Consider the following 13,296-nt stretch of genomic DNA (forward strand, 5'->3'; position numbering starts at 1 on the left):
GCCTGGCAAAGGCACTCGTGGCCCCGGGCGCAAGAGCCGCCTCCGGGTTTGGCAGAAGGGGTTGGAATCTTGGATCCTCTGCTGACCTACCGCATGGCCTTGGGCAGGTCATTAACCCTCTCCAAGCCCTTGTATGTCACCTGTAAAAGATGGAGAAGGATGCAGCACTCGCTGCTGTGAGGCCTAAGCAGAGTGACAGGAGCAAGGCTGGCACCGTGCCCACCCCAGTGAACTCTGGCCTGGCAAGGCCCATTCTGTGACTCATGGCCTCTGCCTGGGGACTGGGCTGGCCCTGCGTGTGCCTTCTTCAAGGGCACATTTCTGCAGAGGAAAAGTCTCCCAGCCCCCAGCGATGCTGCTGTGTCCCGTGACTCTTCCTAGGTTTTCACAGTTGACAGGTATCGGTATCTTTGTGAAGCACTGTTAGCTAATGTGGGAAATGTAAACATTCAGTGCCTTCCTGAAATTCCTTCTAGGCCGGAATCACCTTGTCCCAGGGGCGGGCTGTCAAGCCGGCCACAGCAGCTAACAGGGCTCATGGCATTACTGGGGGGCAATCTCCATCTCAGAAAGGTGTCTTGATTTTTCCATGGGCAAAGGAATGTTGCCTTCATTTCCAAGGGAGGAAACAGTCCTTTTTATTGTTTGTTTTGGAAAAGTTGTATTTCTTTGTTTAAAAATCAACACCTTTGGGGGTTTACTTTTGGAAAAGTTGTATTTCTTTGTTTAAAAATCAACACCTTTGGGGGTTTACTTTAGATTTAAAAGCAGTTATCCCTGAAACAAAAGGAAGGGGGTGTGAGGGAGCTCCTAGGAGCCCTCCGCCATGTCCCGGTTCTGATCTGGGGGCTGGGACCCCGTTGTGTTCGATCTGGAAAAGCACATGAAGCTATGTGTTTACGGTCTGCACACTTCTCTGTGTTTTCTACACCTCAGCAACGTTTATAGCAAAACATAATTACTCAGAAGTGAACACAGCAGGCATGTTTCCATGGCCATTGTCTATGGGCTTCCTGATGATTTCTGTCCTGTCCACTGGGGAGGGGTTTGTGCTTATGTAACATAAGACAGAGGGAGCCAGTGACCCCATAAAAATGCCTGAAGTAGGTTGATCCTGCCATTACACTCTGGGGAGGGGCCAGGCAGCTGGGCCTGCAGTGGCCTCTGGACATTGCCTGATGGCTCTGGTCCCAAAGGGGTCTGTCCTCTCAGAAGGGAGGTGTAGGAAGAGACAACAAGGCCACAGCGTTGCCTGAGACAGGATGTTGCTCAAGGTTCACTTGTGCCAAGAGCCCTTCCTGTCTTGTGAGCTCCATGAACATTTCCTTCCAGTAACCACTGTGCAGGCTCCATTCTAGGCTCATGGGGCATGATAATCAAGAAGCTAGTCTTGCTCACATCCTCACAGAACTGACATTCTCAGGGCCTCAAGGGCAGTGACAGAGCCAGAAGCAGAAGACGACGTGCGTCATATGGCGGCTGTGGGATGCCCGGCTCATCTGGGGTGCCTGGTTTGGGGTTGGCCAGCTGGCCTTTAGGAGGAGCAGCTTCATTCCAACATTGTCTCTTTATATTCATGATCACTGGAATTCGGGACGTGTGCACAGGCTGTCTCTGAATCTCTAATGTGCTAAAAGTGGCTCATTCTGAGGGAGGGGATAACTCAGGAAACTCTTTAGTATCCACTTAATTTTAAACATTACTAAATGCTTCATCTGCATGGTTTTTAAACATCTGTTCATCTATCCATCCATCTGTCCATCCATCCATCCATCCATCCATCCATCCATCCATCCATCCATCCGTCAATCTATCCATTCATTCATCTATTCATCCATCTGTCTGTCCATCTATCCATTCATCCATCCATCCATCCATCCATCCATCCTTCCATCCTTCCATCTATCAATCCAGCTATCCATTCATTCATCTATTCATCTGTCTGTCCATCTATCCATCCATTCATCCATCCATCCATCCATCCATCCACTCATCTGCCCATCCATCCATCCATCCAACCATCCAACCATCCATCCATCCATCCATCCATCCATCCATCCATCCATCCATCCAACTGTTCATCCATTCATCCATCCATCCATCCATCCAACTGTTCATCCATTCATCCATTCATCCATCCATTCAGCGACACTTGAGTATCTGCACTGGGCTAGGGCTGAATGTTTAGAGATGGGAAGGTGAGGTTTCTACTTCTCAGAGGATGCTGGCAAAGGAAAGGTGAAGGGTGAGAGAGAGAAGGTGGGGAGAAAGAGAGAGAGAGGGAGAGACAGAGAGGAGAGAGAGGGAGACAGAGGAGAGAGGGAAGGAGGTGGGAGACAGAAGGCCATATGGGGGAAGGGGGAAGACCCGGAGAGGTGGGATAGAGGAGCGCTCTTTGGGGTGCTGGTTGGTGTGCTCTGGGGAGCTCTCTCAGGGTCTTGACTGGGGGCACGTGCACAGGGAGGGTTGGGTCTCGGGAAGCCTTGACAACACCAGGACTCCATCTCTGGCCTTGAGGCCACTAGCTCTCATGGTTTCTGCCTGAGGTGGCAGACAGTAGGTGGGAGGGTGCCATGCTCCCCGGCCAGCCTGGGCTCACACCCCTCTCCTTGAGTACAGTCAGGTCTGAGCAAGCTCCATGGAGCCACCGTCTTCTGGAGTCACTGTGTGAGGGACTTTGGGGGCCCACCTCTTGGTCCCTTTGGCTGAGCTCCTTGGGACCAGAGCCAGCTTGTTGACGCTCGCTCGTGCTGGCCCCCCATCCCCACACGGGACAGCTTCATACCATCTTTCCAAGTGCGCATAGGGGTTCTTAGGAGCTGCAGCTGTGCTTGGGCAGGGTTGCACCCCTGATAACAGAGTCCAGAGTGCTCAGGCCCTCGCGGCCCTCATTCCGGCACCCACAGGTCTGTTTCCTCCTGGAGGCTGCATCCAGTGCCACAGCCCCGGGTGGCGCTTTCTCTCTAGCATTGTGCTCTGCTGTGGGTTGAGCTGTGTCCCCAAATAGATATGTTGAAGTTCTAACCTCTGCTCCCTAAGAATGTGGCGTTACTTGAAACAGAGTCACTGCAGATGGCATTAGTTAAGATGAGGTCATGCTGAAGTAGGGTGGATCCCTGATCCCATATGACAGCTGTCCGGATAAGAAGATGGGAATTTGGACACAGAGTAACAGACACACAGGGGAGAGGCCCACGTGCAGACAGAGGAGAGATCAAAGGGAGGCAGCCACACGTCAAGGAACACCTGGAGCACCAGCAGCTGGCAGAGGCAGGGGAGGTCCTCCCCTAGCACCTTCAGTGGGAGCACGGCCCTGAGGACACTTCCAGTGAGGACTTCCAACTTCCAGGGCTGTGAGAGGATGAGCCCTGGAAAGAGGTCAGCTCTAACACACCGCAGGGCGGCCTGACCACTGTTGCCTTCTCAGGCTTTCCAGATGTGCACCTCTGGTCCACTACACCGGACTGTGAGCTGGCTCAGGACCACAGGCTGGGATGGCCTGGAGACATTTTTCTCCACCTCTTCAGTCAGTGGTGTCCTGCCAGCCCTGGCCACCCCCTTAGCAAGGCAGCCCCTTAGCGTGCTGCCATAGCTTGCCCCTCGTGGCTTGAGAGATTCATCTGCAGGCCTCCCCTTCCTAGACAGGGTTCTTCTCTCTTCAGCCTGGGTAAGTGGGCTTGCTCTTGGTTTTGCTTTGACAGTGGACTTGTGAATTGCAATATGAGTTTGGGTGCGGTGGCTCACGTCTGTAATCCTAGCACTTTGGGAGGCCGAGGTGGGCGGATCATAAGGTCAGGAGATTGAGACCATCCTGGCTAACACAGTGAAACCTTGTCTCTACTAAAAATACAAAAAAAATTAGCCTGGCGTGGTGGCGGACACCTGTGGTCCCAGCTACTTGGGAGGCTGAGGCAGGAGAATCGCTTGAACCCAGGAGGTGGAGTTTGCAGTGAGCTGAGATCGCGCCACTACACTCCAGCCTGGGTGACAGAGTGAGACTCTGTAGTCCCAGCTACTTGGGAGGCTGAGGCAGGAGAATCGCTTGAACCCAGGAGGTGGAGTTTGCAGTGAGCTGAGATCGTGCCACTACAGTCCAGCCTGGGTGACAGAGTGAGACTCTGTCTCAAAAAAACTAAAAACTAAAATAAATACATAGTAAATAAAATAAAATAAAATAAAATAAAATAAAATAAAATAATTGCAATATGAAATTCAGCCAAGGTGAGTCTGATTAGGAGGGTCTGGGATCACGGGGCTTCCACTGCTCCTTTTATAGTGAGTAGCTCCGAAGGACCAGCATGCTCTGTCCCCGTCTCTCCCAAGTATGCATCATCTTAGCGAACAAACCGTAAAAGCGGCCGAGATAGACTCTGTGGGTTGTCTTTGGAATATCCCAAGGGATTTGCTCCTCTCTGATCATGTAGGTCTGCGGCTCCAAGGACAGTCCTCACCACGTTATCTGGAGCACTCTTCTGTCATCCTCCCATCTCTGTCCTCGGGCGATGACCACAGCCCCGGGCACTGCTAATTGTGCCCCTTGCTAAGCTCCCACATTTTGTGTTATGGAGCAAGGATTTTCACAGGCTCATAGAGCATTTGCTTCCTTTCTAGGGTAATTAAGACACTAGAAACCATCTTGTCCAGTTCCCTGTTTTCAAAGACGTTGATGTTAGGGTCCCAAGAAGAAACGTAGACTGCCAGTGTCACTTAGGGAATTAATTCCTGAGCAGGTGTCTGGTGCCTGGGGCCCTGCTCAGACCCCATTCTCTCCTCTGGTTCTCGATGGCCCTCGCCTCCCATTTCTTTCCATTTCCCAGAGAAGTCTGGTTGAACTTATGGCTTGTTTTTGCCTTAATTAACTATGAATTTATCTCCCTTAAAAAAGAGATTAAGCTGCATCACTTCTTCTTAGCGTGCAATGCTCAGAGACAATCCAGCAATTGATAAAGACTTTAGGGTTAGTCTAGGGAAGTGGAGGAAACAGGTACTGATTAAAGTGGAATAAATGGGGAGCGGAGCCCTCCTCCCACCCAGGCTCACAGAGGCCAGCCCTGCCCTGCCTAGCGCTCTCATGGGTTCTGGTCTGCGGTTTTTATCTGAGTTCCATTTAGTTTCTGGTCTGAGGCTCTAGTCTGGCCTGGGTTCTGTCTGGGTTCTGTCTAGGTTTAATCTGGGTTCTCTCTAGACCTGGTCTGGGTTCTATCTGGTCTGATCTGGTCTGGGTTCTATCTGGGTCTGGTCTGGGTTCTATCTGGGTCTGGTCTGGGTTCTGTCTGGGTCTGGTCTGGGTTCTGTCTGGGTCTGGTCTGGGTTCTGTCTGGGTTCTGTCTGGGTCTGGTCTGGGTTCTCTCTGGGTCTGGTCTGGGTTCTGTCTGGGTCTGGTCTGGGTTCTGTCTGGGTCTGGTCTGGGTTCTGTCTGGGTTCTGTCTGGGTCTGGTCTGGGTTCTGTCTGGGTTCTGTCTGGGTCTGGTCTGGGTTCTGTCTGGGTCTGGTCTGGGTTCTGTCTGGGTCTGGTCTAGGTTCTATCTGGTCTGGGTTCTATCTGGTCTGGTCTGGGTTCTGTCTGGGTCTGGTCTGGGTTCTCTCTGGATTCTCTCTTGGTCTGATTTGAGTTCTGTCTGAGTCTGGTCTGGGTTCTAAGTTCTGGTCTGGCTGTTCTGGTCTGCGGCTCTGGTCTGGTCTGGGTTGTGTCTAAACTCTGGTCTGGGCTAGCATCTGGCCGTTTCAAATACCGAACCTGGGCATCCTGCACGGGGCTGATGGGCCTTCAGTGGGCCTGGCTCTGGCAGTCTCCACACTTATCATCCTGGGCGTTTATCCCAGCCAGAAAAACAGTGGAAGACCGCACGCCCCGTGAACCAGAGCCCACAGGGACAGGGAGGCAGGCGCATGTCCATTATGCCAAGAAGTGGGCTGAGCAGAGCTCAGGGTGGGTAAGTAGGGCAGGCGGGGCAGGATGGTCCCATCTTCGCTTTATATTTCTATAAGAGGAACCAAATGCAGGGCTCTGCGGGGAGGATGATTTCCTTACATAAATAGAGAGGGGAATGTGTGTGCTGGATACTCAGGAAACCCAACTACGACAGGAAGCCTCTAACTGGTGTTTCTTGGGCCCCTCAGCTTGGGACTCACTTTTAGACCTGCACAGGGTCGCTGTTGCGCCCGGGCTGTCCCACAGCAGGGTAGACTAATGTTTACTGGACTTTGCTTCCAGAGCCACTTTTAAGATTCTTCAATCCCAAATGCATGACTTTTTTAAAAAAAGAAAGAAAGAAAAACAGGTTTCTAATATTAGAGAAGTACAGCCCCGAATTGGGCCTTGGGTCCACTGCTGGACCCCATGAGGACCAGGTGGAGAGGACGCCTGCAGCCCCAGTTGTGTGCACTCTCTGTTTGGTGTATATTCTTGCAATTCCAGTCTGGTGGTTCTCAATAGCAAGACCAGCCTGAGACCACCTGTCCTGCTTTTCCCATGCGAGGGCCGAATGCTCCCGCCTCCACACCCTGTCCTGTTCCTGGGGTCCTGGGGGTCATCGCAGCCTGTGTGTGCTTCCTCCAGCCGGGGTGACCATCCAGTACTCCAGCCCTGCGGGTCAGCCCCAGGCACTGTCACAGGTGAGAGCTCAGAGGCTGTGCCCAGCAGGAGACGTGGGCCCTGCCTGTCCTGGACGGAGGGAGAGAGGCTTCTGAGAACCTGAGGCATGGCCATGGTCAGACGATGGCTGCTGGTGAGCTCAGTGACCGGGCGTCTTCAGGCAGCTCGTAACTTTGAGAGGACACAGCCTAAGGGAGGTTTGCTGGGGAGCAGCCTCACTTCCACCCTGAATAGACAAGAGGCAGTAATTAGCAGGTACCCAGCATATAGTGCTTTCTCGGTGATATCATGTGAGTCCCCAGGGGCCTGGGTACTCCGTGGTGCAGGGAGCTTGCTCCTATGGAGGAAGGATCTCTGTGGTCCCCAGCTCTTCCGTCTGCCTGTCCACTGAGGGGTACCCGTAGCTCAGCATAAGGGCTGTTCTTTGGGTTCCTGGTCCTCCTCCAGCCTGCTCATCTGTTTAGGCCTCAAGTGCTGTGTGTTTGTAAGCATTGTTATTCACGGTCCTGTTGTACAAGCTGGTTCACCTGCAGTTCTGAGCTGCTCTCCAGCCCCCGCCCTTTCTTCCTGTGCCCCTACCCCCACTGGGATGACTCTCCTGGCCCTCCCTGGGGCGACAACCGCCCTCTCTGTAATGAGTGGCAGTCCCAAGCTTCCTGACTGGCTTCCGCAGCTCTCCGACTCCCCTAAACAAGGCCTCAGGGACTCCACATCCAAATTAAGGCGGCACCTGGTGACAGGTTGGCATTTTCCGGTGTCCTATCTACGAAAGACAGGAAGACAGCAGGAAGCAAACTCCCCTGGGCCAGACTTATGGAAACATACAGGCTTGTGTGCCCAGCTGGGGACCAGGAGAAAGTCGAAAACATGGGATTGGGTCAAGGACCCCACGTCTCATTAGGTGCCCTGAAATGCGTGGGAGCTGAAGTTGCATTCACATGATTCTTGATCATTTAACGGTGGATTCTGATCTGGTACTACACTGAGACGTGCCCCTGGATTGGGAGTCATTATCTGTGCCTCCAGTTGCTTTTGTTTTATTATTTACAGCACTTTTAAACAGTCTAGCTGAAAAAAATTAACGTGGCTCTGCTTGGGATGTGTAGCTTTTCTCCTTTTAGAAAGCTCTGAGATGGAGACTTGGCAGAAATTCCAAAGCAGTTTGGTGTGGCTGCAAAATGACAAACTTTCTTAATTATTAATTAAGGGATTAATAATATATTGATTATTTAATTATATGTTGATTATTTCTAAATAAATCATACATACATAATTTATAGTTATATAAATATATAAAGCATAAATAACTTGTAGATGCAGTCAGTGAATTATTAATTAGTACAGACACGTGCATAGCATATCGGGGGAGGAGCAAGCCGGTAGTGCTGCAGCCCAGAGCTGGCTTCCATTCACACTGGCCGAGGGCCTGGGCAAGTCACCTGGGCCCACTGGACATCGCTTCCTCACTCTGAGACAGGAATGGTGGATTCCTTACAGACTAGACGATGAGTGGGAAAGTGCTTTGTAAGCGCTAAAGCATTACACACGTGCTGGTTATCATCATTATTATAACCCGTGAAATGCAACTGAAGACATAGACCAGGGAATTCAAAAGACACGAAGTTCATGTTCTTCCCTGGAATGCAGCCTTTTCTACCGTGCATGTCAAAGGTTGCCTTCGGCCTCAGTCGTGTGTACTTGAACATCTGCATATTTACTGCATTAGAGATAAAACAAAATGAAACGAATATGAATATGATCTGCTTTTTGCAGGATACAAGACCCTTCTGAAAGGAATTTCCGGGAAGTTCAATAGTGGTGAGCTGGTGGCCATTATGGGCCCTTCCGGGGCTGGGAAGTCCACGCTAATGAACATCCTGGCCGGATACAGGTGAGCAGCCCTGCCCGGGTGTCAGGCCAGCAATGGGGATAGTGGAGCTCCTTCCGTCAGCTCCGTCACCTGGAGCAGGCTGTGGTCTATGGCAGTGACCTCTGAATGCTCTGTACACACAGGCTCCAGCGGAGCACAAGGTGGATTTAGGATCAGAAAGCTCTGGAATCTGTGAAGGAAACTGGGTCCAGGGGAGAGAGTGACCTTGAGAGGTTGCACTCGCCAAGGGCCACGTGATGGGTGGAGACCCACACTCAGAGAGGGGTCCCTGGGCACAGTGGCCACAGCAGCACCCTGGATGAGCTCAGCCCAGCCAAAGGGACAGGAAGAGGTAGGAAGGTCAAGGTCAGGGTGGTCAGAGAACTTAGAGAGAACAGGAGTGAACGCAAGTTGAAGAGAGACAAGGCATTTTCGGAAGAGGATGAGAACTGTTTGGCTGAGGCTTTTGGTGGTCTTAGTTGTTTAGAAGTTTGAGCTGGGTGTGGTGGCTCGCACCTGTAATGGCAGCACTCTGGGAGGCCGAAGTGGGTGGATCACCTGAGGTCAGGAGTTCAAGACCAGCCTGGCCAACATGATGAAATCCCATCTCTACTAAAAATACAGAAAAAGTAGCTGGGCGTGGTGGCAGGTGCCAGCTATTTAGGAGGCTGAGGCAGGAGAATCACTTGAACCCAGGAGGCAGAGGTTGCAGTGAGCCGAGATCGTGCCACTGCCCTCCAGCCTGGGTGACAAGAGCGAGACTCCATCTCAAAAACACACAAACAACAACAACAACAACAAAGAAGGTCGGCGACCATTGTGTCCAATGTCATCCATTTGGGAATGATTAGAAAACTTAGATTAGAATCTTTAGAAGTGTTTAGAAAATGCTCTATTAAAGTCAGTTATTTTCATGTCTGATTGGTTTTATTTACTAACTTTGGCAAATAGTAATAATAGTAACAATTTCATTTACTGGAAAAATGGCAAATATCACCCTTTTCCTTAGAGCTTCTGAATTACACCTTAATGCCGGAAATTGGGATTCGAAAAAATCTCACTTATGGCAAATTCCTGCCTGTGACAGTCACATCTAAAGGTTAAAGCTGAATTCTCAGAGTGACGCAGGGCCAGAGGGGAGTGAGTATTCCTGCAGGCGTGGCGGTTTCTCAGTTCCTCAATACACTCACAGCTCTTCGCAGCCTGTGTGGGTGCTTGGCATCCCGGACCTGTGGAGAACACTCAGGACAGGGCCTTCAGACCTGGGGATCCAGGGGAAGCAAGTTGACCCCAGCCTGTGCCCGGAGGAGAGAGGGGACCCAGCTGCAGACCCACAGTCATAGTAACAAACTGAGTAAAGTTGGAAGCTAGACACGCTTTCATTAGTCTCCATAGATTTGCGTCTGTTTTATTCTCCATAACATCTAGGAGGTAGGGCTGGAACGACTGGATCCTCAGAAGCATAGTGTATAGCCTGCCTGTGGCATGCACCAGCTCCCAGGCTGCACTGATGCTCCCACGACGGCAGGTGGCAGAGGCGCACAGTAGGTCTGCAGTGAGCCGATGAACCAGCTAGTGAATGAGTGTGCCTGGTGAGGCACTGCCCGCCTCACGGGAGCATCCGGGAGGTGCTCAGCTTGCTCAGCAGAGAGAATTCTCCCTGGTGAAGAAGGGCCATGCACTCGGCTGAACCAGTCCAGGCCCCTCTCTGCTGGTGCTCCTTCCCAGGCCTGAAGTCTGCAGAGGTCTGGCCTTTGGTCAGTTGGGTGCAGCCTGAGCTACACACAGAATTGTTCAGAAGCCAATGGTACAAACCCCCACAAATCCGGGGCCTGTACATCCCGACCTCACGGCTGTGTATAGGACCATCCCTGCGTATCTTTGTTTGGTAGGTCAAGAAAGTGCTGCCGTTAACCCTAGTATAAACATGCCATCCCACAGAGGCTGTGTGCAGCTTTCTCTTCCCACTGGGCGCTTTCTCTGTGGAATTTCTTCCTCCTGATTGCTGCAGTGCTAGCGAGGTCCGGTCCGTTTCTGCCGCTCGGGGTCCCTGTGGCCAGTGGTTCAGCTGGGAAGATGCTGGGAGGCAAGCCCCCGTCTCTGGCTGCCCTCTCCTGCTCCGGGAGGTGGAGGAGGAGCAGGAGCCTGGCTGACGGCTTCTCTTGTCCTTGGCTCTGCAGGGAGACGGGCATGAAGGGGGCCGTCCTCATCAATGGCCTGCCCCGGGACCTGCGCTGCTTCCGGAAGGTGTCCTGCTACATCATGCAGGATGACATGCTGCTGCCACACCTCACTGTGCAGGAAGCCATGATGGTGAGCTCCACCCCGCCCCGCCCCGCTCCGCCCCGCCCCGCTCCGCCCCTGCCACCTGCCCCCAGTCCCCACATTAGACACAGCACTGGCCAAGTGCCCAGCTGCGAGGGACCCAAGGGCTCTGCCACACAGCCTGCATGGGATCAGCACCCTCCCTCTAGTGGAGTTCTAACACCAGACTTGCTACTGGGACAGGTAGCGTCGTCCCAAAACCCCTCAAGACTGTGAGTTCAATGGACCTTGTTTGGCAGGGTTGGGGTCAAGTTTCTCAGAAGGTTATTAACCCGGCTGGCTTGGGTGATCCTATCCAGGGCAGCCACCATCCTATTTCCCCTGCAGTCCAGAGCTTGGGATTCTCCTTCCTGTCAGCCATCCTTAAGTTCTGTGTCTTTGGCCCAAGCACCCACTCACCTGATGCCTTGCTCAGGACCCCAAGGGTCTATTCCTCTGACTCACCTGCCTCCCAGGTGGGAAAATGAAACCAGCAATGGCCAAGCATCTCCTGGGTCCCAGGCCCCGAGCGCATAGCTCTACACACACCAGATAGGTCATCCCAAGAAAGTGGATGGGAAATGGAGCTTCCCCCAGTCAAGCCAGGAGCCCAGGGTCACACGGCTGCTGATGGCCACACGTGGCCAGAGCTGTCTGCCTCCAAAGGCGCACCTTTAATTGCCAACTCGGCTTCCTTGCCGTACACCTGCTTTACCTTCACAGCCTCAGTGTCCTCATCTGCAAGACCGTAAGGGGTTGGTGTAAATATTGAAAGGAAAAATACAGGGAAGGTGGAGTAGAATTCTGGCATACAGTTGGTGCCTAATCAGTTCAACTTGGTCACTGTTTCTTTTCACTCCTAGTAAGCCTCCCCATAGTGTCTTCACTTATGTCTTCTGTGGATAAGTCCATTATCTGGGGAAGTTTAAAAATACTTTTCCCTCTTGGGGCCACAGAAGTGTCCAGGGGATATCCTCTGCCTGGGTTTCTGGAATAGCTGGTTGTGCTCCTTGGACAGACCATGACCCAGCCAAGTGCCATGCCTCTGGGCTTCCAGGGCCCTTTTTTTTTTGAGACAGAGTCTCACTCTGTCACCCAGGCTGGAATGCAGTAGCACGATCTCGGCTCACTGCAATCTCCACCTCCCAGGTTCAAGTGATTCTCCTGCCTCAGCCTCCCACGTAGCTGGGACTACAGGTGTCCACCACGATGCCCGGCTAATTTTTGTATTTTTAGTAGAGATGGGGTTTCACTACGTTGGCCAGGCTGGTCTTGAACTCCTGACCTCGTGATCTGCCCACCTCGGCCTCCCATAGTGCTGGGATTACAGGTATGAGCCACCGCTCCCGGCGGGGACCATTTTTTTTTTTAAGGCCTAACTCATTGTACTGATACTGCATGGACCTAATTGTGAGCAGAGGCAGCCATAAGAATCCTCCCATTAAGAGGAGATTGAAAATCAGCGTGCAGCTCCAGTTGCCAATCGTGGCTGGCTTTGTGTGGGGGACTGTTTACATTTCTGCTTCCTCCTTGTTCGCTGCAAAAAAAGAGTCCTCAGCCTTCATGTCTCTCCTGCTACCCTAGGGGGACATCCTCAGCTTGGTCTGCTCTGTACTTTGGTCAGTAGATGGGGGTTCGCCTTCGTTTTCCACCTGGAGAGACCCTGACTTGGGTTAGGCATTCCTGACTTGGGTTGGGCAAAGCTTTCTCCCCATGGTGTCTGAGGGTGGCAGCTGCCCAGCGTGTCATGTGAAGGGCAATACCAAGGGGTTCTTAACTCAGCAAAGAGAAGCAGGTTACATTTGCAGACACATGATCTGCTCCCTAAGCTTCTTTGTGGGGAAACAGGAAGAGGAGAACCTGTGGGACTGTTCCCAATCATGTTCCCTGGTCTTGTGTGTTCTGTGGGTAAGCGGACGCCATTCCCCTGGGCCCAGCCTCCCTGGGTGGTGTATGCCCCGTGGAGCCCTGACTGTTGATCTGGCCTCCAAATGGACGTTCAGGTGGGGCACAGAGGATCTCTGAGGAGTTGGCAAACAGCTGCAAAGCAACCTTGAAGTTTTTCTTGACCCTAATGTTCACTGTTCCATGTAGGCCTTAAGTGCAAGCTCCATGCACACTCTATTGATTCCTGAGCAGCTCCTGCATCTTGGGTAGCCCCAGTTTGGCTTCTCAGTGAGTTCTTGAGTGAACCCCATGGCCATGTGCTCGAGACTCTTCGCTGGGACCCCAGCTCAATGGCTGTATTCTCCGCACATGCGACTAGGGACTCCCGCTGTCTTCTCCCAACTTCGCCACTGAACCTGCTGTGAAATGATCTATTTTCAGAATCAAATTCAGTTTGATTTTGATTCTGAGAATTTCATGAGGCCCTGGAGAAATACTTTGAGGCTATGGTACGTGTTACCACTCAAGGTCCTGTCTCACACGGAGGAGACGTTGGCCACCTGTTGCGGAGTCCCAATCCCACATCAGACACAGTTGTGCATTTTTATGCTTTTCACCCTCACCACCAGGCAGACTGAGA

The 13,296-nt window shown here is 52.2% G+C and overlaps 1 protein-coding gene across 2 annotated transcripts in view; it reads left to right on the top strand.

Annotated features, from left to right (window-relative positions):
* LOC105472590 (ATP binding cassette subfamily G member 1) overlaps positions 1-13,296 on the top strand; it is a 76,366-nt gene that overhangs the window by 42,456 nt on the left and 20,614 nt on the right. For both annotated transcript variants that reach the window (XM_011725970.3, XM_011725971.3), the window contains exons 3-4: positions 8,369-8,486; positions 10,646-10,778. In XM_011725970.3, coding sequence (XP_011724272.1) covers positions 8,369-8,486; positions 10,646-10,778 — 251 coding nt within the window. The remainder of the gene's footprint in view (positions 1-8,368; positions 8,487-10,645; positions 10,779-13,296) is intronic.

The sequence above is a fragment of the Macaca nemestrina genome, chromosome 4, assembly GCF_043159975.1.
Source record: "Macaca nemestrina isolate mMacNem1 chromosome 4, mMacNem.hap1, whole genome shotgun sequence".
NCBI lineage: Eukaryota > Metazoa > Chordata > Mammalia > Primates > Cercopithecidae > Macaca > Macaca nemestrina.